This window comes from Apodemus sylvaticus, chromosome 15, assembly GCF_947179515.1.
Source record: "Apodemus sylvaticus chromosome 15, mApoSyl1.1, whole genome shotgun sequence".
NCBI classification, from domain to species: domain Eukaryota; kingdom Metazoa; phylum Chordata; class Mammalia; order Rodentia; family Muridae; genus Apodemus; species Apodemus sylvaticus.
In genome coordinates, this window is record NC_067486.1 from 63947439 (window position 1) to 63974389 (window position 26951).

General features: G+C 40.6%; 1 protein-coding gene across 4 annotated transcripts in view; it reads left to right on the forward strand.

Moving 5' to 3' along the window:
• Cd86 (CD86 molecule) overlaps positions 1-26272 on the forward strand; it is a 63986-nt gene extending 37714 nt beyond the window's left edge. For 3 of the 4 annotated variants that reach the window (XM_052158097.1, XM_052158099.1, XM_052158096.1), the window contains exons 3-8: positions 7484-7819; positions 9845-10141; positions 13397-13532; positions 22856-22949; positions 23419-23459; positions 24698-26272. In XM_052158097.1, the coding sequence (XP_052014057.1) occupies positions 7484-7819; positions 9845-10141; positions 13397-13532; positions 22856-22949; positions 23419-23436 (881 nt within the window). In that variant the 3' untranslated portion in view covers positions 23437-23459; positions 24698-26272. The remainder of the gene's footprint in view (positions 1-7483; positions 7820-9844; positions 10142-13396; positions 13533-22855; positions 22950-23418; positions 23460-24697) is intronic. The other variant, XR_007973472.1, reaches the window with a different exon arrangement.
• Positions 26273-26951: the final 679 nt, after the last annotated feature.

Consider the following 26951-nt stretch of genomic DNA (forward strand, 5'->3'; position numbering starts at 1 on the left):
GTTGATTGCTACTGAGGGAGAGATACTTTGCTTGGGGTAGGGACATCCGTATCTATGCCTAGTAGATGACCCGCACAGATGTAGCACACATATAGCAACACTATATGGCCTTAGAGTGTATTATTAAATTAAAAACCACCCACTTTTAAACACAGTACATCTATCTATTTGATTAGAATCTGTCTCTCCTTGAGCTATGGAGTAGAGACCTACCCCAGGGTATGCATCCAAAGAGAGAAAGGGCACTAATAATCCACAAGGGAAAAATTGCAAGGCTGATAACTTATGATGACACATAAGACAGAGCAAAATAGTTCTGCCCTGCCCTCTTTCCCTCTCACGTGCTTTGCCTGGAAATTAGAAACCTTTGTTGCTGCCCCTGATCAATTTCTACGAGTGTGGCAGACAAAGGACAACCTTGTGGGGTCAGTTCTCTTCTTCCACCTTTACGTGAGTCCTGAAGGTTAAACTTAGGTTACCAGGCTTGGACAGCACCCTTCTGGACCATCGCATGGGCCCTTCGCTCTGGGGATCCTCCAGCCCAGCCTTCGAGTAGCTATGACCATAGGTGAATCCACCATGCCTAGTCTGATTGGACAGTTGGCAGCTGCTTTCTTCTTGTCTGAGCCTCCAGGTTCTAGGGTCCTCACTTCACCTGACCAACACCACTGATCATCAATAACCCTGGAGAGGGAGAGTCTTTCTTTATTTAATGATGTACCTAAAACAGCTTTAGACTCTTGTTTTATGGTGAGGCCAACTGTCTTCCTCCAGATTCTGTAGATTCTGGCTTGGATGGTAGATGAAAATAGCATTCTTTCTGTTCTCTCTCTCTCTCTCTCTCTCTCTCTCTCTCTCTCTCTCTCTCTCTCTCTCTGAAAAGCATGTTATTTTATTGAAAAAAGAAGTAAAAACATTTTATGATAAAAATTGAAGATTTACATGGAAAATATTTCTGATAAAATAGAAGAGATATATGGAAAAACATATTAAAATTGACAATGTTCATGGAAAATTAAAGAGTAAAGTGGTAGACATAAAAAAATTGCTAATTAATTGAAAAATGAAGTGGAAACATTTTATAGAATAAATAGAATAGAATAGAATAGAATTGAAGATTTATGTGGAAAATATTTCTGATAAAATTGTAGAAAAATATAGAGATACATGTTAAAATTGAAGATTACCATGGAAAATTTTATATAGATGTAATAATGGTAAGCATAAAAGTATTCCTAAGTTGATTAAAAGTGGAATTATAAACATTTTCCGATAAAGGTGAAGATTTACATGAAAAATATTTCTGATGAAATTGAAGAAATATATAGAAAAACATATTAAAATTGAAGATTATCATGGAAAATTATATAGATAAAATGGTAGGCATAAAATTAATTCTAAGTTGATTGAAAGTGGAATTATAAACATTTTCAGGTAAAATTGAAGATTTACAAGGAAAATATTTCTGATAAAATTCAAGAAATATGTAGAAAAACATGTTATAATGGACTATTTCATGGAAAAATGGTAGACATAAAAAACCTTTCTAAATTAATTGAAGGTGGAATTAAAACCATTTTGTGATAAAATCAGAGATTTACATGTAAAACATTTCTGATAAAACAGAAGAAAATATAGAAAAACATATTAAAATTGAAGATTATCATGAAAAATAATGCAGATAAACTGGTAGACATAAAAAACATTACTAGATTAATTAAAAGAGGAATTAAAAACATTTTCTGATAAAATTGAAGATTTACATGAAAAATATTTCTGTTAGTCTATGTCTTTTTGGGGGGGAATTGAGTCCATTGATATTAAGAAATAGTAAGGAATAACGATTGTTGCTTCCTGTTATTTTTGATGTTATTTTGATGTTTGTGTGGCTATATTCTTTGGGGTTTATTGGAAAATTACCTTTTTCTTGCTTTTTCTAGGGTGTAGTTTCCTTCCTTGTGTTGGCGTTTTCCATTAATTATCCTTTGCAGGACTGGATTTGTGGATAGATATTATGTAAATTTGGTTTTATCGTGGAATATCTTCGTTTCTCCATCTATGGTAATTGAGAGTTTTGCTGGGTATAGTAGTCTGGGCTGGCATTTGTGTTCTCTTAGGGTCTGTAAGAGATCTTCCCAGAATCTTCTAGCTTTCATCATCTCTAGTGAGAAGTCTTGTGTAATTCTGATAGGTCTGCCTTTATAAGTTACTTGTCTTTTTTCCCTTACTTCTTTTAATATTCTTTCTTTGTTTAGTGAATTTGGTGTTTTGATTATTATATGCCAGGAGGACTTTATGTTCTTGTCCAGTCTGTTTGGAGTTCTGTAGACTTCTTGTATATTCATGGGCATCTCTTTCTCTAGGTTAGGGAAGTTTTCTTCTACAATTTTGTTGAAGATATTTACTGGGCCTTTAAGATGTAAATCCTCGCTCTCATCTATACCTATAATCCTTAAGTTTGGTCTTCTCATTGTGTCCTGGATTTCCTGGATGTTTTGGGTTACAAGCTTTATGCATTTTGCATTTTCTTTGACTGTTGAGTCAATGTTTTCTATGGTATCTTCAGCACCTGAGATCCTTTCTTCTTTCTATCTCTTGTATTCTGTTGTTGACATTTGTATCTATGATTCGTGAATTCTTTCCAAGGTTTTCTATCTCCAGAGATGTCTCACTTTGTGATTTCTTTATTGTTTCTACTTCTACTTTTAGATCCTGGATGGCTTTGTTCAGTTCCTTAACTTGATTATGTTTTCCTGTAATTCTTTAAGGGATTTTTGTGTTTCCTCTTTAAGGACTTTTGTCTGTCGACCCATGTTCTCCTGTATTTCTTTAATTGTTTAAGTCTTTCCTGAAGCCCTCTATCAGCATCATGAGATACGATTTTAAATCCAACTCTTGCTTTTCTGGTATGTTGGGGTATCTGGGACTTGCTATGGTCGGAGAACTGGGTTCTGGTGTTGCCAAGTAGCCTTGGTTTCTGTTGGTAGGGTTCTTGTGATTGCCTTTCGCCATCTGGTTATCTCTGGTGTTAGTTGGTCTTGCTGTCTCTGTCTGGAGCTTTTCCCTCCTGTGGGCCTGTAAGCCTGTTTCTGTACTCCTGGAAGACCAACTCTCTTCTGGTAGGGTTTGTGCACAGAAGGCTGTGGAGCCACCTGGCTCCCTGGTACAAATGATGGCAAGAATACTTCAGTCCCAGCTGTTCCACTGATTGTAAGCTCCATGTACTCCTAGCTATTTCCTTCTAGAGAGAAGGTGGAGATCTCACCTCCTCGGAAGTGAAAGTGCTGCTGAGAGATCTCTTTCTCCTGGCAGGCTGTGCACAGAAGGCTGTGGAGATGCCTGGCTCCCTGGTGCAAAATCAGAGCACTTGTTTCTTGGTGCAAGTTTAATTCATCTCTGTTCTATCTCTTGTCATTGTCTACCATCACTAAATCAAGTACCTGGGGTAAACTAACAATTCAAACTTAATCTACCCAAAGTCATTAGTTCAACCGCTATCTTAGTGTCTTTTCAGATTTAAGAGTAAGTATAGTGTATCCTTGCTAGCTACATGAAAACATCCAACAAGCCATCAGGACTCTACTGATGGCTGTGGACTGGAGATACACACCTCGTCGTAACTTATCCCTGAGAGTTCAATCAATGGGTATACAGAATAAATCCCAGAGTGAACAGACACATGGACCAGGAAGTCAGACTGAGGAAGTTAATTCCAAGTAAGCTAGAGTTCAAAACCTTGCTACATTTGGTACAATGGCCAGATGGGGTGAGGTCAAAAAGAGCATGGAGTTGCACTGATGGAAGCTGGTAACGCCTTTTGTCAGAAAAGCTTCAGGAGAGAGGAGTGAGGCACGTAGAGAGGAGAAAGCTATCTCTACTCAATGGCGAATCTAACAGAAAAGAAAAGCAAGGGCAGAGGAGAGCTGTTTGAGAAAGGATGAGACTCCGCCATGTTTAGAGAAGTAGAATATCACAAATTTCAAATGTTACCTATCTGTTCAATTAAATTCTTTCCTATAAGGGTGCTTATCTACCATCTGATCGTAAAATCAGATTTGTAGATTCAAAAGCAGTTTCTTTAATATAACTTCTATCAGGGCCAAGAGGCATATTTACTGGCTTTTTACTGTTGAGAAATGGTTAAAAAGCTGTATTATTTTGCTTGTGCTTTCCAATATAATAGCCACTATCCATATGTGATTCATTAAGCTTTAATTAATTGAGATTAAATGAGATGAAAAAAATCAATTTCTCTCTCCAACACTGTAAAAAAATGAGCCAGTTTCTTGGTCATATTTACTACTTGTTGAGGATGCACATTGCTCAAAACCAGTTAAGAATTCTCTCCTCTCAAAGAATTCTTTTGGAGGGATAATAGACTGAGGTAAGAGAGCTAACATCTCAATGAAGTTGAAGAACAGCTATGAAGAAAATGAGAGTGAAAACTGGGGGTATGGGCTGAGGGAGGGGGTGAATTGCAGGCTATGGGCCAGATCTAAGGTATTAAGGCTCCCAGGACACTGCTCAGGATTGAGCCATGGGAAACAGAGAGTTGAAGAAAAGGTCTGGGGGTGAAGGTCTCTGTGGTTGATGAAGTAAGGAATGTTGACACGAGGTTGTTGGCAGGCTTTTTATGGATGAATAAACTGTTAGTTTATCTCTGCACTTATGTTAAGAATTGGTTAGAAAGAACAGCCTTGAATATAATGCCAAAACCCTCCTTGAATGAGGACATAGTGATCAATAATTAGTGGTTCATAACTATGAGATAAGAGATACCTCTGAGTGGAGAGGGGCTGCTCCAGGCCCATGATGAGGAAGCCAGGAGTGTCTCGTGGGCCACGTGGAGTCCTTTGGGTAGAACCAGATGCCATGGAAAGGACATTTAGGGTAGTATTTATTGAAGAATTGAAGAGAGTCAGCTATAGCAGGATCTACTAGAATGGAACGGGGCATTCAGTGGGCCTAGAAAGGCTTCAGGCAAAGTTTCCAGAAAGAACAAACCCCCTGGAGTGTGATAAGCATATTGAATGCATAAGAGATGCTGAGTTGGGGATACTGACCAGACATTCTGGTGAGGTCATAGACTCTCAAGGTGGGACACTCTGATGGTTTCTTTCTGCAGAGGTCCTTTAGTATTCTTGATCACTGTTTCCTGACTGGGGAGATCTATGGCTGAATTCTTGTGTCCTTGGCTCCTGGCTGTATCATAACAACCAGTCACAGCTAAATCTAAACCATTTCTTTAGCCCACATGTTAGAAGAGGGAGGATTTCTCAGTGCTTTCCACCAATGGAATTCCAGGGAGTTCACTTGCAGATTCTGGGGACCATAGCCTAAAGCCACTGGGAAAGAACAGACCATCAGTCAAATCTTCCCCCTATGTCACAGTTAAGATGTGTCTGCCTGGTTCAGAGTACATCAAGACAACCAGAGTCTGATGACAAGCCAAAGCATGTGGAATGTGAAATACTTTCAGTTCCACTCAGGATGGCGACAGAGTAGTTTCCACCACGTGGGGAGGAGAAGAGGATTGAAGAGGGCAGAAGTGAATATACTCAGATATCAGCTCTGATTCCCTCAGCTTCCCAAATAGGAGTTCTTGGTAAAATGCAGGTTCTGACTCAGATCTTGCGTGGAACCAGAGAGTCTATGTTTCCGACCAGCCCCCATGTGAAGCCAAAGGCTTTGGCCTACTGTTTATTGGTAGGTAAAAAGGTTGTTGAGGGAAGATGACGTCCCTGTTATCTTTGAGAGGGGGGGCTGAGTCAGAGAAGTTGAACGGGGAATGAATGGAAAGGAAAGTAAGTTCTTCATCTCCACAAAAGAGAGAGAAAACCTGTGTGCCAAGCCGATGTAAGAAACTCAGAGTGAGTTCACTTCTAGACCCAGAAAGTACAACTGATAACTGAGCAGAAGCATCAATCACACCAACCAATAGCTGGCCAGTGCTTCAGCTGCCTGATTGGTTTGTTCTGCCTTCCACAGTCCATCAGCCCTCACCAAACCACAAACACTTACAGTAGGTGGCACTCTTGCCTCTCACTCAAGAGATTAGCAGAGGTGTAACGGAAAGCCAAATGCAATACATTTTCCTTAGGTCCCATTTTGCTATTGTGGGAACTCAGTGATCTCCCTCTTTCCTCTGATGCAGATGTGCATGCTGTACTTCACCAACGCCTGGAGTATCCTCCCGGACGATAGGTTCTCATGGGTTGGTCTGCAGGTAGTTGAGCTTTGCCAAATCCACGCCATTGTACCTGCCTATCTATTTCCTGTTTAAAGGGAAGCCAATTTAAAGGTCAGGCCAATTTAACTTCTCCCGACCCACCACCACTTTGAGTGGGACTCATCTCTCATCTCCCTCGCTCACCACTGGCCCTCCCTTTCCTCCCTTCTTGAAGTCTTGAAGGACAAATGGTTTATACAAAAACTCTACTCCAATCTTCTCCCCACGGCAGCTTCCAGTTTCATATGAACCAAAAAACGGCTCACATAAAGGCACACCCACCTCACCTCTCACCTCTCACCTCTCACCTTTCATCTCCCTACATTTATTTTCTTTGCCGAGTCTCCAGCAATTCTGTGGTCCAGAAAAAGTCCCAAAAGTTGTCTTATGCCTGTGTGTCCTCTCTCTGAACTTTTACATCATGCTTCTTTTGGGTTCTAAAGGTTTCCAGGGCAGTGCAGCTTGGGAGAGGCCATTGGTTTCTCTGGGGTTTCTGCAATATGGCAAGGCACATCCTTACCTTTCCACATAGAGTTCCCTCCCAGCAGCTTACTCATGTTCTTTAAATATCCTGACCACCCTAATATCCCAAGAGCCATTACATTTACCTGGCTTCCTTTCTGGTCCCTGAAAGATCCTAGAGAGGTCCCTGAGAATAGGGACATTGCTTGACACTTGAGTCACTTCAAAACCCCTTTTCTGGCTCTGGGAGTAGCAGTCATGAGAACAGGAACGAGTTGAATGTCAATGAGGCGACTCAGTGGAGGTCCCAACTTAATGAAGACCAATCAAAAGTGGTAGCAAGGGTGTGACCATCATCAACAATCTTTTTTTCTAAAACCATAGCAGACCAAAAAATAAGGGGATCTCATGGAGCAAGCAGGGTTTAGAGGGACGGCATGGCAGTTATAGAGGCCTGTAGCAACTGTGGTGATAGTGGTTGATGCTCTGGTTTAGAAATTCACAGAAGCACAGTACCAGGAAGAATCCCAGAACATTACTTCAGATTACCTCCTTAATTAGATGAGAGAACCGAGATTCACAAAGGTTGCAGCCTGCACACATGAACAAAGAGGAGCAAAACCAAAGGTGTACACTGCAGACGGCCAGCATGGATGCCCGCTTCCAGATCCGAGCATCCAGCTCTCCAGTACTGCCCTTGCCTGACAAGCTGGAGGCTGGGTGCTGTGTCAGAGCAAGAGCACTTCCCCCTTCTTGTTTCCTCTTTCCTAATTCTCAGTTTTTCTTTTTTAGATGCTGTTCCCATGAAGAGGCAAGCTTATTCCAATGGGACTGCATACCTGCCGTGCCCATCTACGAAGGCTCAAAACATGAGCCTGAATGAGCTGGTAGTATTTTGGCAGGACCAGCAAAACTTGGTTCTGTATGAGCACTTTCTGGGCACAGAGAAACTTGATAACGTGAATGCCAAATACTTGGGCCGCACAAGCTTTGATGGGGATAACTGGACTCTGCGACTTCACAACGTTCAGATCAAAGACATGGGCTCATATACTTGTTTTATACAAAAAAAGACACCCACAGGATCAATTATCCTCCAGCAGACATTAACAGAGCTATCAGTGATTGGTATGTGGACAGTTCTGTGTTTAGATCGTTGGCTGCTCAGATGAAACTATGACTGAGCAAAGAAACATTGACAGTGTGGTTATTTAAACAGACTGGAAAAGAAGGCAGAAGAGAGCCACTTCTAGGAAGTCCATTTGGAGGGAATGTGGGGTGTGAGAGTGGGGAACTGAGAGTCCTTTGTACCTTGACAGTTTGTTTCTTGGGAATCAGTGAGAATTTTTTTTTTAAGAGACAAGATAGAGCTAACTGAACAAAAAGCAACACAGACAGATTAAGACAACAGGCAGTGTGGCCATGGCTTCTGTTTTCTCCTTTTAGTCCAAGATTTTTTCACCCATGGTAGCCTGGCTCTTGCTTTCACTCTTGGGGTTCTGTCATTCTGAGAATAGCATATAAAATGGAGATAAACGTGTCTGTTTAGCCTTGAAGATGAACTTCTTCTTTTCAGCAAAATGCCTTTTGTGTTTGATCTAAGTTGAGCATATCAAAAATTTGGAAGTTTTTTTTTTTAATTGATGAATTCCATTATACTGTCGATCCCTGAAAGACACTGGGTTGTTTCCACTTTGAAGCAGTGACAAGCTGAGCCTCGACACACGTGTCGACCTCCGTGTGGATGCTGCATTTCTCTAGTGTACATTCATTCCGAGGCATGATATCGTTCTTCATGAACTTGGAAAAGGCAGACTGACACCTTTTGAGAAATAATCCTCCTAGAATGAGCCTTTTCTAAAACCACAGGATGAAGCAGGCAAAACCAGACGGAGCATGGAGTGGTGCTCTCCTTGAGTTTGACTTGATTTAACCGTGCCTACAGGGCTTCCATTTGACAAGGTGCTAAGTCTGGGTTCTCAGTGTGTGGCTGGCACCTCTGGAGAAACAGTATGTTTCAGGAGGGGCACGAGGGGCACAGACCAGCCTTTCAAATAGGTTGTGTATTTATTATAATGTGTATTAGTACTACAACTTAACTCATGGCTGCAAAAGGTATTGTTGATGAAGCTGAATAGACTCTAGTAATTCTTACCAAGCATCAGCAGAATGTTCGAGGAGTTTAACAATATTGCAAAACTCAGGAGAGGATGACATGCAAATGATTTCCATTGTTAGGAAGAATACATGGTACTATCGTTTTGCTCATGAGTCAAGCCTTTAGTAGTTGAGTCATCTCTCCAGTTTCATACTCAATTATCAATTAATATGTAGAATACACACATGTGTCAGGTCCAGGATCTTTGTGTCAGCATTTTAGCTCTCAAGTGGAAAACAAAGAGGAGAGAGCTTTGAATTTGCCCCCATATGAATGAATTTTCTCAGCACAGTGGTCCTCAACCTTCCTAATTCTTCAACCTTTCGATATACTTCTTATGTTGTGGTGACCCCCAACCATACAATTATTTAATTTCTCCTTCATAATGGAAATTTTGCTACTGTTATGAATCATAATGCAAACATCTGATATGTAGAATATCTAGTACATGAATCCCCCAAAGAGGTCGTAACCTACAGGTTGAGAACTACCACTGTTCTAGCACATAAAGTTAGACTAGGATAGTCATGTCAAAAACCAACATTCTGAGTCTGTAAACACAAAGACCTCTCTTATTACTCTTATGCATAGGTTCTTAAAGATGAGACCCGGAACATGCAAGGATCATAAACCCTGTGAGTTCTCGATGGAAATTTACCTCATCCCTGAATGGGAAAGTGAAATGTTTCCCTATGGGAATGTAGGCCAGATAGTTAGAGCAAGTCTCCATTGAGACCCCAGTTCTTAGAGTACTGGTAAGATAATTTTGGCTAGCCTGTCTCTCAGAGAGCACTCTCTAGAGGAGCAAGTAGATGTCTTGAAAGATAAATATAGGCTTACTATGTAGCCCTCACTACGGGCTGAGGCCCACGCAGTATACACCTTGAGATGGCCAGGTCAACTCCAATCAGGGAACTGGATGTCAGCCATTTGCCATTCCTTTGCAGAGATGTCTACACTTAGGTGGACTGATTCCATCCCTATTCTGCTTCCAGCTAACTTCAGTGAACCTGAAATAGAACTGTCTCAGAATGTAACAAGAAATTCTCCCATAAATTTGACCTGCTCGTCTAAGGATGGTTACCCGAAACCTACGAAGATGTATTTTCTGATAACTAATTCAACTAATGAGCGTGGTGATAACATGCAGATATCACAAGACAATGTCACAGAACTGTTCAGTGTCTCCATCCGCCTTTTTCTTCGATTCCCGGATGGTGTGTTCAATATGACTGTTGTGTGCATTCTGGAAACGGAGTCAATGAATATTTCCTCCAAACCTTACAATTTAGGTAAGGCTGCTTCCTAAGATTATTTATTTCACAAGGTGCTATATTCAAATCTTTTATTCCAATTATCCAGTGTTCACTGCTTGCTGAAAAACCTTCCAGTAGGCTACTAGGAAGGAGCCAAATAGAAGGCTCTTTTTACATTTGCATGACCCAAGGTCAAAGAGTCTATGAACCTGAGTTATTCTTGAAGAAACATGGTCTTAGCCCTGAAACTGATCCAGTCTTTGGGGTTATCCTTGGATGGACACAAAATAGATATCTTCTAGCAAGAAGCTTTCAACTGACTAAACACTAAAACACGTACTTGTGCATGCACACAAGCACGCACACACTATATATATACACATATATACATACATATATATATGTATATATGTATATGTATGTATGTATATATATGTGTGTGTGTGTGTGTGTGTGTGTGTGTGTGTGTGTGTGTGTGTGTGTATGTATACCTGCCTCCCAATGGTACTTATTATGCATATGGACTCACTGTCATTGTTGGCTGTAAAGCTGAAAACTCAGATAGAAGATATCTTCTCATTCTTGAGACTTTGCCAGGAAAATAAGAAATCCATGACATACATATATGAGGAACTGAGTTTCTTTTAAAGATGAAATGCAAGTCTAAATTATAGCTCATGGAAACAATTGCCTAAATTTAAAAGAAGTTGATAATCAGTTCTGTGAGCATTCAGAGGCAGGAAAGATCTTTGAAAGTCAGGTAAGTCTTTCTAAAGGCACTGGAGCCTTATCCTACTGTAAAAAGGACTATTGGACCTAGTCAAAATGGCAAAAAATAGAAGGGAGGAGGAGATAGAGTTCTGTATGAAAGACCCTCACATTTGCAGTGACTTTCTGCACGCTCAACTTGTGAGAGAACCACAGCGAATCAGCTGTACCCAAAAAGGAGCAGGAAATATGTTCAAGGCAGACTCCGTGAAGGCACGATTGCAGCATCGTCCTCATGTGCTTCCAGTGCCAGCTTTACCCCAGAGAGAGATAACCTACACCTGTACCCCATCTGTGACAAGCAAGCATTCCTCCTAGAATGAAGGCCCTCTCTTCCCACTTGACACTCATCGCTGCTTATTCTGAGGCTCGTCCCCTCCCACACCCCACCTCCAAACCCAGAGCCACCTGACGTCTGCTTCTAAGGCCCCTTCACCAGCCCTTCAACTATGATTTGCTCCTTCTGATGGCACCCACCTATCTCTTTCTGCCTCCCCTGGCTTTGCCTCATTCTTGATCCTAGTCCCTCCCCAGTAACTTGGCCTATGGACCTACTCTGAGAAACATCCCCATGGCTAGCACCCACAACCCATTTTACAACTGAACCTACCACCCTTGGTAGTACTTATTTTCTTTTGGTCAGATATCTCAGCCACTGAGAATGTAGTAAAAGATGTGGACACCCAACTGTCCTAGTTGTTTCTACTGCAGCATTTCCTAGAAATATGGACGGCACTTCAAGCCATGCCTGAAGCTTATCACCTTCAGGTAACCACCAGCATCAGCTCCCCATCCTTATCTGTAAGTGAGCAGGCATTGGTCAACACCATAAGCTCATCATGACTCACCTCTACTAGTTTACTATTTTAGAACTTGCCCAGGTACAACCTTGAGAAATGCCTCGGTCCTGGGTACCTCATCCAAAGGGCTTGCATATCTGTGTCCCTAAATCTATGCCCTGACCAGAGATAGGTTAGCTACTATCTTAGTTAGGGTTTTATTGCTGTGAAAAAACACCATGACCACAGAAATTCTTATAAAGAAAAACATTTAATTGGTTTAGTCCATGATCACTATAGCAAGAAATATAGTGGCACGCAGGCAGACATGGTGCTAGAAAAGGAGCTGAGAGTTCTACATCTTGATCCACAGGCAGCAGAGGAGACTGTATGTCACACAGGTAATAACTTCAACATAGGAGACCTCAAATGCCTCCCCAGTGACACATTTTGTTCAACAACGTGATACCTACTTCAACAAGGCCACTCTTTCTAACAGTGCCACTCTTCATGGCCAAGCTTTCAAACACACGATCTATGGAGACCATTACTATTCAAATCACCATCACCACTGGATCTTTTTATGTATCAAAAGGCAGAAGTCTCCATATAAGAGCTATAACCTCCTTTATTAGAAATCTCAAATAGATTCAAGTGAGACAAATAGGGACACACTCAAAAGGTATTAAATATGGTCCACAGTGCCAATCATTATTTTCCTTACTATTCTAGGAAGAGAGCATGCACTGAAAATTTGTATCTAAACTATGGTATATTTTGATCCTAATTTTCCTATAATTTAGGATTAAACATAAGGACTGTTTCTTTAAGTGTCTGTGAACTAAACTATTCAATTTTCTATTAATTTCTGAGACTGCTGTTTAGACTTTCCTATTCTAGGAAGTAATTGCTGACCTTCAGGAATCTGATTCTCCAGGAAATGAAGAAATAGCAAAGGTTTCCTAACAGAGAAGGCAAACTAAAAGGCAGGGTGAGGAAGCATGAGGTTACCTCAGTAAAAATAATAATCAAATACTTTGAAGTAGTTGTTCTATTTTTCCAAATGAGAGGTGATCTAGAGGGTGACTTCAAGATGATGGTGGATGGAGGAACCATTACCAAAGTCCCTCTAGGTTTCCTGTTGTTGATTTCAGTTTCCTATGGCCCTAGAAGCCAGGAGGAGATGAGAGAGAGAGAGAGAGAGAGAGAGAGAGAGAGAGAGAGAGAGAGAGAGAGAGAGAGAGAGAGAGAGAGAGAGAGAGAGACATAGAAAGAGCAGTGGTGGCCCATGCCTTTAATCCCAGCACTTGGGAGGCAGAGGCAGGCAGATTTCTGAGATTGAGGCCAGCCTGGTCTACAGAGTGAGTTCCAAGACAGCCAGGGCTACCCAGAGAAACCCTGTCTTGAAAAGCCAGAGAGAGAGAGAGAGAGAGAGAGAGAGAGAGAGAGAGAGAGAGAGAGAGAGAGAGAGAGAGAGACAGAGACAGAGACAGAGAGAGACAGAGAGAGACAGAGACAGAGAGAGACAGAGAGACAGAGAGAGAGAGAGAAAACAGAGGGAAGGAGAGAGGGAAGAAGGAAGGAAGGATCGAAAAAGGGAGAGAGGGATGAAGGCAAAGAGAGAAAGAAGGAAGGAGGAAAGGGACAGATGGAGAGAGGGGAGGGAGGGCAGGCAGGCAAGCTGTAAATTTAAACCTTTCATAAATGAGTTTCTTCCTAATGGAAAACTTGTCATTTCTTGCAGTCCCAGAGTCCCAATTTGTTCGAGAGAATCAGATCCAGAGTGTAGCTTCCATTTCAGTTATGTGCTGCTCCGTTCTGCTGCTGTTTGTCTTCTTGGTGGCAAAAAAATGTTGCAAGAAGCAGAACCAGCCTGGCAGGTGATGAGTGTCTTTGTTCTGTCTGATGATCACCACGTAAAATGTGTTTTTAATGAGCATACAAGATAAGGAGGCAGCTTGGTGTTACATAGCACGTACAAGCCAAGTGTCTCCAACACTGAAGAAAGTGTTTTTACATTAGAATATGAAACAATAGGGTTTCTTGTGATATTCACACATGCTAGTGCTGAACTTTGCACACATTCAGTTCCCCATTGTCATCTCTTGTCCCCCCAACACACACACACATACCACACCAGTTACCCTCTTTCTTCTTGATAATTCCTCTACTCTCAGGAGATAGATTGCTAGATCTAGACTCTGCATGACAGAAAACACATTACAGTTGCTGAGTCTGGATTAGTTTGTTAGCAGGATCATCTCTGTTCATTTTACTTTAAGGTGACATAATTATGTTCTTAACAATGGCTCAACAAAACTGTATAGTATACACACACATGTATCTCATGTTCTTTTTACTCATTTATCTGTCGATAGTTCTGTATTTTGTCTACTGTGAATAGTGGCATAATAAATACGGTCAATATGTCATTATCTTTGTGGTGTGCTGACTTAGAATTCTTTATAGACACAGGGATAGTATAGCTGTGTCAGATGGAAGTTCTATTTTTAGTCTTTTGAGTTACCTCCATAGTAGTGGGTACCCTAATTTGCATTTCCACAGTGTATAAACTTCCTTTTTCTTGTATCTTTTCTGTCATTTTTCCCCTCTGATGACAACCATTGTTGACTGAGATGCCACAGTAGTTTGCTGTAGTTTTGACCTAACGGGTAAGGATGTTAAGTAGTGTGGGGGATGTTTATTTATTGGCCATTAGTTCTTTTAAAAATGACTGTCCAATTCATTTATTAATTGGGTGCTTTGGGGGTTTCTTTTGGGTTTAGATTTTTAAATTTTATTTATTTTTTAAAAATCTCCTACATGGCTGCAACACAATGTTTCTTAATCCTACTCACTCTTCAGACCTTAACTTCAATTCTCCTTGCCTCCTCCTATTGCCCCCACAAAGGTTTGTCCTTTTTAGCATGTATTTACTTATTTAACCCACTGAGTCCAATTAGCGATACCCATATACACAGAGTCACGGCTCATCCACTGGAACATGGATGACCATGCAGTGCCACATATATAAAAATAAGTAACTCTCCCTCCCCAGCAGCCAGCAAATGCCAGTAGCTTCTCAAGTAGTGGTGTGGACTCCCAAGCTCCTCCCCTATCAATGATGGAGATTTTGACTGGTTTGATATTGTACAGATCTTGTGTAGGTCATCACAGCTGCAACAGCCATGCCACGTGCAGAAGGCAGAATTTTACATGGCTCCTCTCCATGGCCAGGCTCTTACATTCTTTCTGCCCCATCTTCTGTGAAGGTCCCTGAGCCTTGGGGTAGGGATACAGTGGTAGTTATAGGTGTCCCATTGATGACTAAACAAAGTCACTTATTTTCAGCACTTTGAACAACAACATGTCTCTGCACTAATCACTATCCAGTCCAATAACAAACCTCTCTGCCAACGTTAGGAGCAATATAAGTCTGTGGATATAAATGTAAATATTTAGAGGGCAGTCTGATAACAACCACTTAACAGAGCAAGATTAGTAGATTTCCTCCTAGGGTCTACCACTTCCTCCATCCAGTTCACTGCACTAGACATGAATTCACCCCTGCAAAGCAGACCTCAAATCCCATCAATAGACCAGTTGGTAATTAAAATGTCTTGTTACAGTTTATGCTAGTGAGCATATTTGGTCTGGAAAGAAGGTGTTGCAGAGTGCAGGGACCAGTGCTGGATGAGGCCATTGATGGTTTTTCTCTCTGAGCAGCTTTTCCGGAAACTTCTAGAGCTATGGAAGCTATCTGGCAGGGAGAGAATTTCCTGGGCAGTTCAAGATTTATTCCTCCGTGACTTGAAACCACTTGTGTTATGTCTTCAGCAATAGAATCTGACTATCCAGTTCAGATGACCAACTATGAACAACAGCAATACCCTGTATTGTTTGGGATGTTCCTGGTACTCTCTGATGAATTTTACTTCATTCAGATTTTTGCTTGTTTTTTCCTCCTAAAGTTTATTCACACCCTCTATGACTTGCCTGAACATAATCACTGGAATTCTGTATGTGGAAGTTCTTTAAGCTGTTTTCATTAGAGGTATATCTATTAGGGGATTGGGAATTTGGTAATAAGATATGTTGTCTTGAGTCTCTCTCTCTCTCTCTCTCTCTCTTTCTCTCTCTCTCTCTCTCTCTTTGTGTGTGTGTGTGTGTGTGTGTGTGTTGCTTTCTCTTTTTCTGTACTGGGTGGGTCTTATATATGCAAAGTGGTATGTTGATTGACATGCCCTCCTCCTTTCTTTATTTCCTTCTTGTTTTTGTTGGGTTTTTTTGGGGGGGGGTTGTTGTTGTTGTTGTTGTTGTTGCTGAAGTCACCCTTCTCTTTCAATGGAGGTGTTCACAGTGTTCCAGGAAACCCAGGATTCTCTACTCCGTTCAGGTGGCTGTGAAGCCTGTGTTACTGGAGGGAAAACCCCAAACCAGGTCTTTGTGTATTTTCTATGTAACTGTCCTGTCCCAGAACAGTTGGTGAGGATTTTCTCCATGCAGTAGACTGTCTCCCCACCCTGCTGTTGGCTTTACTCTTCAGCGGCCGTTTAGCTTTGTGCATGTCCACTTATCAAGTCGTGCTGTTATTTCCTGAGTTAAGGGAGTCCTTTCCAAAAGTCCTTGCCTGACCCTATTTTGAGTGTTCATCCTGTGCTTTCTTCTAAAGTGTCAAAGAAGGCAGTTTGTTTTCATTAAGATCTTTAAAACTCCATTTTAAATAGAGTTTTCTTTATAATGTGCAAAATAGCGATCTAGTTGTGGTCAGTACATGGATATCTAGTTCTCTGGGCATCATTTATTCTCTTCTTCTCTAATATATATTTTTGAGACATTTGTTTAAAAAAAATTAGCCTATAGCTGCACGGGCTAATTTCTGAGTCCTTTATTCTATCCCATTGGCCTACCTGTCTAGTTTTGCACCAGTATCACACTGGTTCTGTAACTATGCCTACATAATATAATTTGAGGTCAGATACTGTGATGTGTTTCAGCTATGTGGGGTCTTTTCTGTATCAATTTTATGGATTTCTTCCTATATATATGAGAATGTCATTAGAAATTTGGTGAGATGGAGTGAAATCTGTATAGTGCTTTTGGTAATATATCCATTTTCTATCCTTTTCCAGCCTGCCTGTGAGCACGGAGTCTCCACTTCTTCTTGTACTTCCTTTCATTTCTTTTTTTCTTCGGTGCTTTGGTGTTCTCATTGAGGTCCTTCACCTTCTGAGCTAGGCACACACCTAGGTTTGTTGTTGTTTGGTTTGGGGTTTTATTGTTTGTTTGTCTGTTTGTTTGTTGTTTATGCTAGTGCTAATTGAACTCAATATGTAGACCAGGCTGGCCTCAAAGCCATAGAGGTCTTCTTGCCTCTGCCTTCCAAATTCTGGGATTAAAGGCGTGCACTACCAGGCCCTGCAAGACAGTGTGCTTTGTCATTGTTTCTCCACAGTGTATGCCATGCTAGAGGGCTCATGAAGCTGTGAGGATTCTCCTGTCTCTGGCTCCCATCTCCCCATAGAAGCACCAGGGTTGCAGATTCTCCTACTACTCATCTGTGTTTTTACATTGGTTCAAGAATTTGAACCTGGGTCCTGGTGCTTGTGCGGCAAGTGTTTTTACCCACTGAGCCCTCTCCTGAGCCCCTGATGCTCCTCCTCAAGCCTTACCTACATTGTCTAGTCTAGTGGCTTTCCAAGGGACTTTTAAAATTCAGTTCATTGGGTTTTCATTTCCAGCATTTCTGTTCATTTTCTTTCTCAATTTTTTTGTTGTTGAGGTTTTTTTGTATGCTGTTGATTTTCTTATTCATGTCCTGAATTCATTTCCTTAAATAATTTTAGTTTAGTTGTTTATGCCTTCTTAGAGGTCATTAATCATTTTTATAAATAGGCTTTTCAATTATTTGCCCAAAATATCTTCGTGTTTACAAGTTAAGGAGTTATGATCTTTTAGAGGTACCATGCTATCTCGTTTTAATTTATTTCTTTTGCTTCTGGGTATGGTGTAGTATCCATTGGGATATATGTCACTTCTGCTTTTCTTTGGATGTCTACTTGGCGGGTAGCCTTCTCTCGATGGCTCAGTCTCCAGTATCACTTAAAGAATTAGCCGTAGAAGTAGAAACAATTTCTAGATGTGAATGAGTAGTTCCCCAAGTTTCCTTTCTCAGTGTAATGAACAATTTACAACAGCAACAAAGGAGAGATGGAGCAAAAGAAAAAAATGTTTCTTTCCTCATAAGGTAACCAGAAATATTTAAAACTAGATTAAGAAAGTCAAGGATGATGTGTGTACATGCAAGAGAGAAGCTGGAGGGGGATGTAGAGAAGCAAAATGTGTGTGTAAGATGGTCACACTAAACTATGTTATCAGAAGGCAGAAAATGAGAGCACAGCACACAGATGTCCCCCAGAAGAATGGGGTACAGTTACTGATAGCAAAAAGTTATGTGTGCTGACACTTAGACGTGACAGTGAGTTTGGTCAAAGAAAGGATCCTTGACAGCTCCAAGAAGGAGACAGTCCATGAATAACCAAGCCATGTGGATATAAGACGCTCATGAACTTGGGTTCCGGAATAACTTTCTTTGCTTTGTGGATTCTTCCAATCTTGACTGCAATAAGTAAATTAGTATCCCTTTCAAAGCTTCTATTTCCTATACCTAAAACTATGTTAGCTTTAAAATATGTATTTGTTTTTTTCTATGTGTATGTGCATTTTGCACTTATGTGTATGTGTACTGTATACCAGAAGGGTACCAGAAGAGGATGCCAGACAGTTATAGGTAACTATCAGCTACCATGTGAGTGCTGGGAACTGAACCAGGGTCCTCTGTAAAAACATCAAGTGTTCTTAGCCACTAAGTCACCTCTCCAGACCCTCTATATATTATCTTATAAGGCAAAAATTTGTATGAGCCACAGAAACTTACCGGGGTAGGTTAGAAAGCTATGCTAAAAGAAGAGGAAGGTGTCTGAGATTTGGAGAAAGCTCAGTCATCATTGTTGGCTTTGAACTTGGGGGAAAAGGCCATAAACAAGGAGTGTGAATCACTTCTAGAAGTTGGAAATGGTCCTCACTTGACAGCTAAGAACCGAGAAGTCCATTCAGCTCTACAACCTCAGAGAGCTGAATTCTGCCAACAGACAAATCAGGAGTGAGCATGACGCATCCACGAAGACCTCAGCTCATTGACAACCAGTAGGAATATATCCCTGAATGGAACTTCCTCCAAACATGACATAAATCCACTTCTCAGAAGAGAGAGCCTTCAAAACAAGTAACTTGGCATTAAAAGCCCTGTCCAGGGTTCATCTGTTAATTCTGCTATGTTTAATAGCTATAAATTGGCTATACACATTTATCCTATTTAGAACATTTAAATGAGTTAAAGGGAAATACCAAGTCCATTCTAGGTGATTTCTTACCCCAGTCCTAGATTCATAAGAAAGAAAAAGGAGGAGATGTGTAACTATGAATTATTGCCTTCATCTACTCTGAAGTTATCCTATCAGTTTGTCCATTTCGGGAACTGGCTTGACTAAAATAATGTATATACCAGTGCTCATGGAGCTAATAGTTTTTACAATTTGCCTCCATTACAGCAAAGTTAGAAGACTCTCAGTTTTTGTAGTAACTTTTTGTCTTTTGGAGACAAGGTCTCACTACATAGCTCTAGCTAGCTAACAGGGACCTTACTCTGTAGGCTGGGCTGGGCTTGGGCTCACAAATGTCTGCATCACTCATTCCCAGCTGTTTCCTCTGTATCTCTTGCCTCTGCCCCTTGAGTTCCAAGGCTGAAGGTTTATGCCACCGTATCTGGCTACTTAAAATTTCTTAAAGAACAAGTGTCCTTTCCAAAGTGACTAATTTTCATCATAATTTAAACAGAAACCTCCACAGAGTTTAAAAACTGAAAGTTGGGGATCTCATCATATTTCTACATCAAAATACTGATGTTAACATCCATTCCAAAAGTGTGTGTCACACTTTGTATCTTTTTGCCTGCTTTCATTTTTAAACTGAGGCTTTTTGTAATTATTCTGCCTTTGCCATGGGTATGAAAGGATCATTTGATTATTTTCTGTTCTATATTAATGTGGGACACCACACCTAGCTATAAAGCACCATGCCCTTAAAGAGGAATCTAGGCAAGTATAAAAATCTTATCAGATTTATAAAGAATCCAAGAGCTCAAATAAGAAACAGCTCAAATGGCTCAGTTCCTTTGTGTGACTAAAACAATATACCAAAGACTGGATACCTTAAAGGAAGGTTTATCAGGGTTTATGGTTTGGGGCAGAGAGGGGTCAGGCAGCTATGTTGTGCTGCATTGTGACATACAGGTGATAGGGTAAGAACAGTGTGTGCGAATGTTATGTGGGTACAGAACTGATACCAAGGTGAGGAGGGAGACATTATAATAACCTGCTTCTATAGTTCCAGTCCCTATGGAGTTAGAGACCTAACTCACTCCCATGGGGTGCATTGTAATTCTTCCAAGTATGGCCCCCGTGACCAAATTCCATCCAATCAGGACCCACCTTCAAAGGTTACTAAACTTGTCTTTGCCCCTACAATGTGCTTCAAAGTACATGAAGCCTCTAAGGCTAGACCACATTGTAAACAGGGCATCAAATAACCAAAGAATGCCCAACCTGAGAAAAAAACTAAGGAAGAGAGAGCCTGCTCTCAAACATCAGAAGGAGTATCTGTCTCCAACCACAAAGATCATACTCAAAACTGTAGTCCAAAAATGTATCTCAGAACCTGAGACTATATAATATGAGGATATAAGAGCAGACTGTCTAACTACTAATTCTCTCTTGAAATTGTATGGAAGAAACAGACTTTTGCTTCCTCTCAATTGTTTCATGAATTGCTCCCTGACACAAACATCTAAATGCCAGACAAAATGTGAGTGAAACTATTGTTTCCAGACATTGGACATTAGCAACAGAAAACATATATGTAACTATGAGCAGAGAAATAGTAACATCATGATTGCTCACAATATAATCAATGGCCAAGCTGCTCCAAAGGCAAGGAAGGAATCCTATAAAAATCCCATATGATACACAGAACACAGATGTCAAAAATCAACAAAATTAGAAATTAAAATCTAGTAACACATTACAAGTACGCTACACCATGTCAAATAGAGCATAGTCTAGGAAAATAAGAGAATTGAACACTCAAAACCCCAAGGAGTGACAGTTACAAACAGACTGAAAGAAACCCAATGTGCTCCTATCAATCATTAACACCCATTCATAATTTTAAAGAAGAAAGGAAAATGCTCACAAATGAGGAATTCAAGGAGGAATTTCTCAAACTGACAAAGGATGTCTACCAGAATCATTCTGATAGTATGGTAGTGATAAAGGAAAATTGCTCTTCCCCTAAGACTGGGAAGAAGGCATGGATGCTGTGTTTACTGTTTTTGTTTAGCATTGCGCTGCAAAGTCCTAGCCAGTGTGATAAGACTCAAAGGAGGGCGTACAGATTGGAAAAGAAAGGGGAAAAATATTTCTATCTTTGAGGCAAATAATATGATCACGTTTGTAGAAAAGCCCTTAAAAGGTATTAGACAGCTGTTAGAATGAATAGTGAGAGTAACAGAGTCTTATGTTGCAAGGTCAAAAGAATCAAGGTCAAGTATAGTCTATCTAATAACAATAAACAAACACTGAGATGATGAGGTTTTGTTTGTTTTTCAAGAAAAGCTGTGGTGAACTCGCAGAGCTCTGCTTCCCAAGTGCTGAGATTACAGGCATTCACTGCCACCACCACAACCAGGCCAGATGAAATGTTTAAATCCAGTTTCTAGGATCATCAAATAATAAAGTTTTGGCTATACATTTAACAAGACAAATGCAAACATTACAATGGACAGAAATTGAAGTAGACCTAATTAAATGGAAGCGTATGCTGGGTTCATGGATTAGGAGATAAAATATTGTTAAGATACCAATTTTTTTCCAAATTAATTAATGGATTGAAGTAATCTAAATCAAAAGCCTGGAAGGCTCATTAGTAAAAATTAAAAAAAAACAAATCTATAAAGATAGGGAGGAATGCAAATAAACCACAGCTGGTAAAATGATTTTGAAAATTAAGAACAAATGGGGAGTCAATCATGGTGATACAGAGCCATAATCCTAGCAGTCAGGAGATGGAAGCAGGAAGACCGAGTTTAAGGCCAGCCTGGCCTGTATGGTAAGACCTGTTTCTCAAAAAATAAAAACTAAACAGTTCCAAAAGAGTGATTATAAACCAGGTGACATTGATAAAAGGACAGAGATATCAGTCAATGAGGGAAAAGGGGCGAAAAAGAAGATAAAATCAAATGGTTAATTGCTTTCGATTAGAAAAAAATACCAGGTCATTCCATGCTGAAAGAGCAATATTTTCAACTATTTGTATTGGAATAATTAGAATTCAGATGGGAAAATATGATTTACACAAAATAAGATAAATTATAGACTAAATAAAGGAGCTAAAGTTAAACATATCTGAAAGAAAAATGACTTTGTATCTTTAGGTTAATTAAGCAAGTATTTTTCGGTAGGATACATTTACAAACAGAAAAGGGTAAATGGATATAGTAGACCTCATCAAAATTAAAATATTTGTCCATTGATTTTTTGTCAAGAAAACAAAAAGTCACAAACTTGGAGAATATATAAATATTTCTACATATACATTTGACAAAGGAAATATATAGAGAAAATATACAGTTACATGTTGCTAATCAGAGACAATCCATCTGCAAAAACAAGGTACAGTCATGTAGTAAAAACCCACGTAGCCATAGAAACAAATTTCCAAAGTTGTATGCTGAATGAAGGCAAGAGAAGACTTCATTGTGTAATCCTTTTGTGTGAAGTTCAAGATAAAGAAAAGCTAAACAAATCAATGATCAGGAACAACAGGAAGGGATAAAGGGGTTGGCTGACCAGATACAGAAAGGAAACCACATAATGCTTTTGATCTTGATTGTGCCAGAGTTCTATACCATAATCACTTGGTAAACTCATCAAATCCTTTTCATGGCTATACCTTCATGAGGATGATCATTCTTGAATACAGAAGAGAACACCAGAGACAGGAAGGGTTCTGGAAGACTCTATGTGGTAAAGGCTGTATCACAAAACCACTGGGGTATTGTTGAGTGGTCCCTATGTTTTCATTGCAGACCCAGAGGCACGACATATACATTGGAACAGGATGGCAGTGCTGACAGAAAGTCAATCAACCTGAAGGAACTTGAACCCCAAATTACATCAGCAGTAAGTTCATTCAAAGAGCAACTCAGCCTTTGGCCAGAGGTTTCCTACTTTAGTCTGTGCAACCAACACAGATGGTATTTGGCAGCACCATCTGCCTAACCTATCTAGGCATCACACTTGGGATTGATTTTTCTCCTCTACCTTCTAAATCCACTTAAACCCACTTAGATTTTTTTTTTAAAAAGGAAACTCTTTCCTGGTCATTAAATGACTGGTAAAACTGAATGTGTTACCCTGATGCCTCACCATTTCAATAAGGATATCAGTATATGAGGGTAGAATTAGGTCCAGCAATAGAACTTAAGATACAGTTATCAAAATAATACTGTTATCCTGGGGATGCAAAGAACTTCCCAGCCTGCACTTGTAATTTTTCTCCGAGATCCAAGAGTCTAATGCCTCCTCACATCCCCTCTTTCTCTCTCTGAGGGCTTTCCTGGCTTCTGAAGTTGTTTTTTATCTCTTTCAGAAACCAAATGCAGAGTGAAGGCAGTGAGTGACCGAGGAAAGGTGAGTCTTGACTGCATCTCTGTTGAACTAGGTTTGATCCCCCCCAGTGCCTATAACTTGCATAGGCTTTAAACTGAGACATGGTGTGACTTACGATGAAGCTAGTGAGGATGGGGAGAGAAAGCCAGGGAGAGCAGGAAGGAAAGTGGCCATAAACAGGTGGTGGTGTCCACTGCACAGTGCCCAAGGGCATGCTGAGTCAGTCAAGGTCAGGGAATAAGCAGTATACAGGGAAGTGATTTGGCAAGCATATAGCCTGATTCTCATTCACCAAGGCAACTTCAGCACCTAAAAATGACTCAACGAGACCACCCCTGGTATAAGTAGAATGAATAAAACAAAGAAATGGGGAGTGATAATATGTTCCCTTCAGCCCCAGTGCCTTTGCACCTGCTGTGCTCAGTACTTGGGAGTATATTCTACCATTTCTCCCTGTCATTTTTCTGTTCTTGTCCTTATTAGCATTAGCACTTTAAAAAAACCTTTCCCCAAACTTACTCATGACCACTTGCTACAGTATTCTGTGGATCCTTGCTCACATACCTGCAATGACCCTAGGAAACACTATAACTCACTGCACTCTATAGATGGCAAAAGCCACAGCAACTGAGAGCTGTGTTGTGCTGCAGACCCCAGAAGCCATTACAATGCTGGGCATATCTAAAGGTTTGTGGTGACCGACAGGCTTCTGACAGCATGACACAATCGGGTTTTCTGTTCCCCCATCTCCACTGAGGAGCTGGGGGTTCAAGAACACCAAGACATTGACTATCTGGCTATGGGACGGGAGCTGCCTATTGTCCAGAGCCTGATGGAAGAGACAGGTTATAACTCCAGGATGAAAGGGCCATAAAGAGCCAGGCACTTACCAGACACTAGCAATGAGACTCACTCTTGGAGGTTTGCATAGAGCCACTGTTGAGGTGCAGCTGACTGTAAGACTGGGTTCAGAAATGATCTGGAAGGACAGCAGAGGGAAGAAATAGAGGAATCGGCACAAGGGCAGAGTGGGGACCAGCAAACATCAGGCCAAAGCAGAGGGTAGTTGTTGAGGGAAGCTTGGCTAACAGTGTATCAGGGCTGGATTTCCTCTGACTTTCTTTTCCTGTCTTGCAATACTTTGTTTCTATTGTTGTGTGGTATCCTACTTGTGTCTTATCTTTGAAATCTACCAAAAGAAAGCCACCCAATTGTGAAATCTCACTCAACCTCTCCTCCTCTTTGTCTTTTTTTTTCAGAGTTAAAATCTGTGTGCCTGAAATAAGAAGTCCAGAGTTGTTCACAATCCAAAATGTCCTCAGATGACTGGAGTACTGCACTTCATTAATTAAAGAACAAAATCCACAATGGTCTCCATATTTTATCCTGTTTCCTTTCCAAGTTTTTGGGCAACCTCTTTGATTTCCCAGAAGACAAGAGAATATAATTATTAGGTTAGAAGATGCACTGAGACTCCCTCAAGGTAAAATAGTCCCCTGTGATGCCAGCTCTGTCCCCTATGCCATAAACAGACATTTATTTTGTCTTGCTTTGTTTAACTCAGTACACACTCATGGGCCAAGTGCACTGAAATGGCTTCTTTCCCAGGAATAACATTTTGGATCAACCTCTCCTACTTTAGATCAGATTCCTCTCCTAATTTTGCAGTGTGTTTTTATATGGAACTCCTTGTAGGAATACTGGCTTTTATCAGTCTTGTACACTTGCATATACAAGTATACTTGTATAGTTGCACCTGGACAACTACCTCTTCAGTCAGGATGGGAGTGGTGTACTTGATGATATTATTTGATGTGTTTGTGTTGATATCTTAAAATAGCAAGGAGTATATACTCTAGTAGCTCAACTACAATGATCTAGAGAAAGATCCGGGACTTATAAGGACACTGTTCCTCCATCAGGATCAGTAACAAATGCAATAACCTAGATCATATGCAGGTGACAGCATAGAGTTCTCAATGCTGGGAAATTGAGAAACACATATATGGAACCATCTCTGGATTCAAGAGCTGATCCTACACAGGCTGCCACAGATACTGGGAGAATTCACCTGCCCAGCCAGCAAGTCACAAACTTTAGCAGGCAGCACTGAAGAGAGCAAGACATACTACATGCCCCGACTCTTATTTCTCCTCTTGAGAAAATGGGCTGCTGGGAACAGTCTGGAGACAGCTGTGCAAGAATGAGACAGCCACACACTCAAAACCAGGGGAAAGCAACAGAATCCAACCAACAAATGTTTGCAGAGGGATTGATCTGTGTAGTCCATTGAAAAGTCAAGAAGCCAGAGATAGACTGGTGTGTCTCAATGGATGTAGCCACCAGCCACCTCAGTGCTCAACAGGTGTTTTACGATCTCCGTGTTTCAAATTCATCTGGACATAGAGCTAGAGAGAGAGCAGTCACATTGGTAAAAAGCTAGGACTCTTCTCAGCTCATGGTTTGTGTAGAAGGAGGAAAATCACAACACTCTGAGGCTACCTTAGTCTGCAGATACTCCAGTGGGCGTGGCTTGGCCCTTCAAAGAAGAACAAAGAGCAACTGATGCTGAAAGCACAGGGTGTGTCTATAAAGCTTGGAGTAGTCACCACCCAGACTTAAGGAGAACTTTGGCAGGTCTGAGCATCAAAACACTGCTCTTTACATTTTATATAAAGGACCATGGAGGGTTGTAACTGTTTCCATAGCAGGGCTCATGCTTGTAATGTTTCCTTGTATACATCTTGACCCAGCCTGTGCAGACTCTTAGGATCTGGCCAGAAACTAACATGTTCTGTATGGAGTAGATTTCAATAAAGTTTTCTTGAATTTTTTTTCAAGTACATTTTTTTTGGTTCCATCTCAGTAGCAACCTTATGGGATAATGTTCCTGTTCATCTCCCTTATCTCTTCAGTGTAAAGTCTCTGACTCCTCCTAAATCCTTTCTTTCCATCTTCTCTATCTACCGTATAAGAAATGGGGCTTGTGTTTGTCTAAATATATATCTCAATAATGAGACATCTCTAAAAATTGAGTAATATTTATTTTCTAAGCATTAGTAGGAACCCTCAGAATAAGGAAGCAACACTTTTCAGCTGGTTATTTTTCAAGTTGAGCAATTTTAAAATTATGTGCATATATGTATGAGAAGCAAAAGCTTAATGATTGCCCGAAAACACACCCTTGATAAGTTTATAATCTAATAATAAATGTCACACAAAAATACATGAGAAAAGCCAACAATATTCTGGAACAGAGAACCTGTGTGGAGTATAGGGACAGAGCTGTGTCTAAGTTCTTCACCAGAGGAAACCCAGGTACTGGGTTTGTATGTTTGTTTGAAGACTGGATGAAACATTAACAGTCCCTTTAGTGAAAACATCTTCTTTGCATATTACATTTTCTAGACTTCTTGTGCTCCAAGTCTGAGGGCTAAGCAAAGCATAGGAGAGCTGCCGCAGGCCATCAGAGAGCACACTAGCCAACACTGACTGCTTGTCACGGGCTCAACT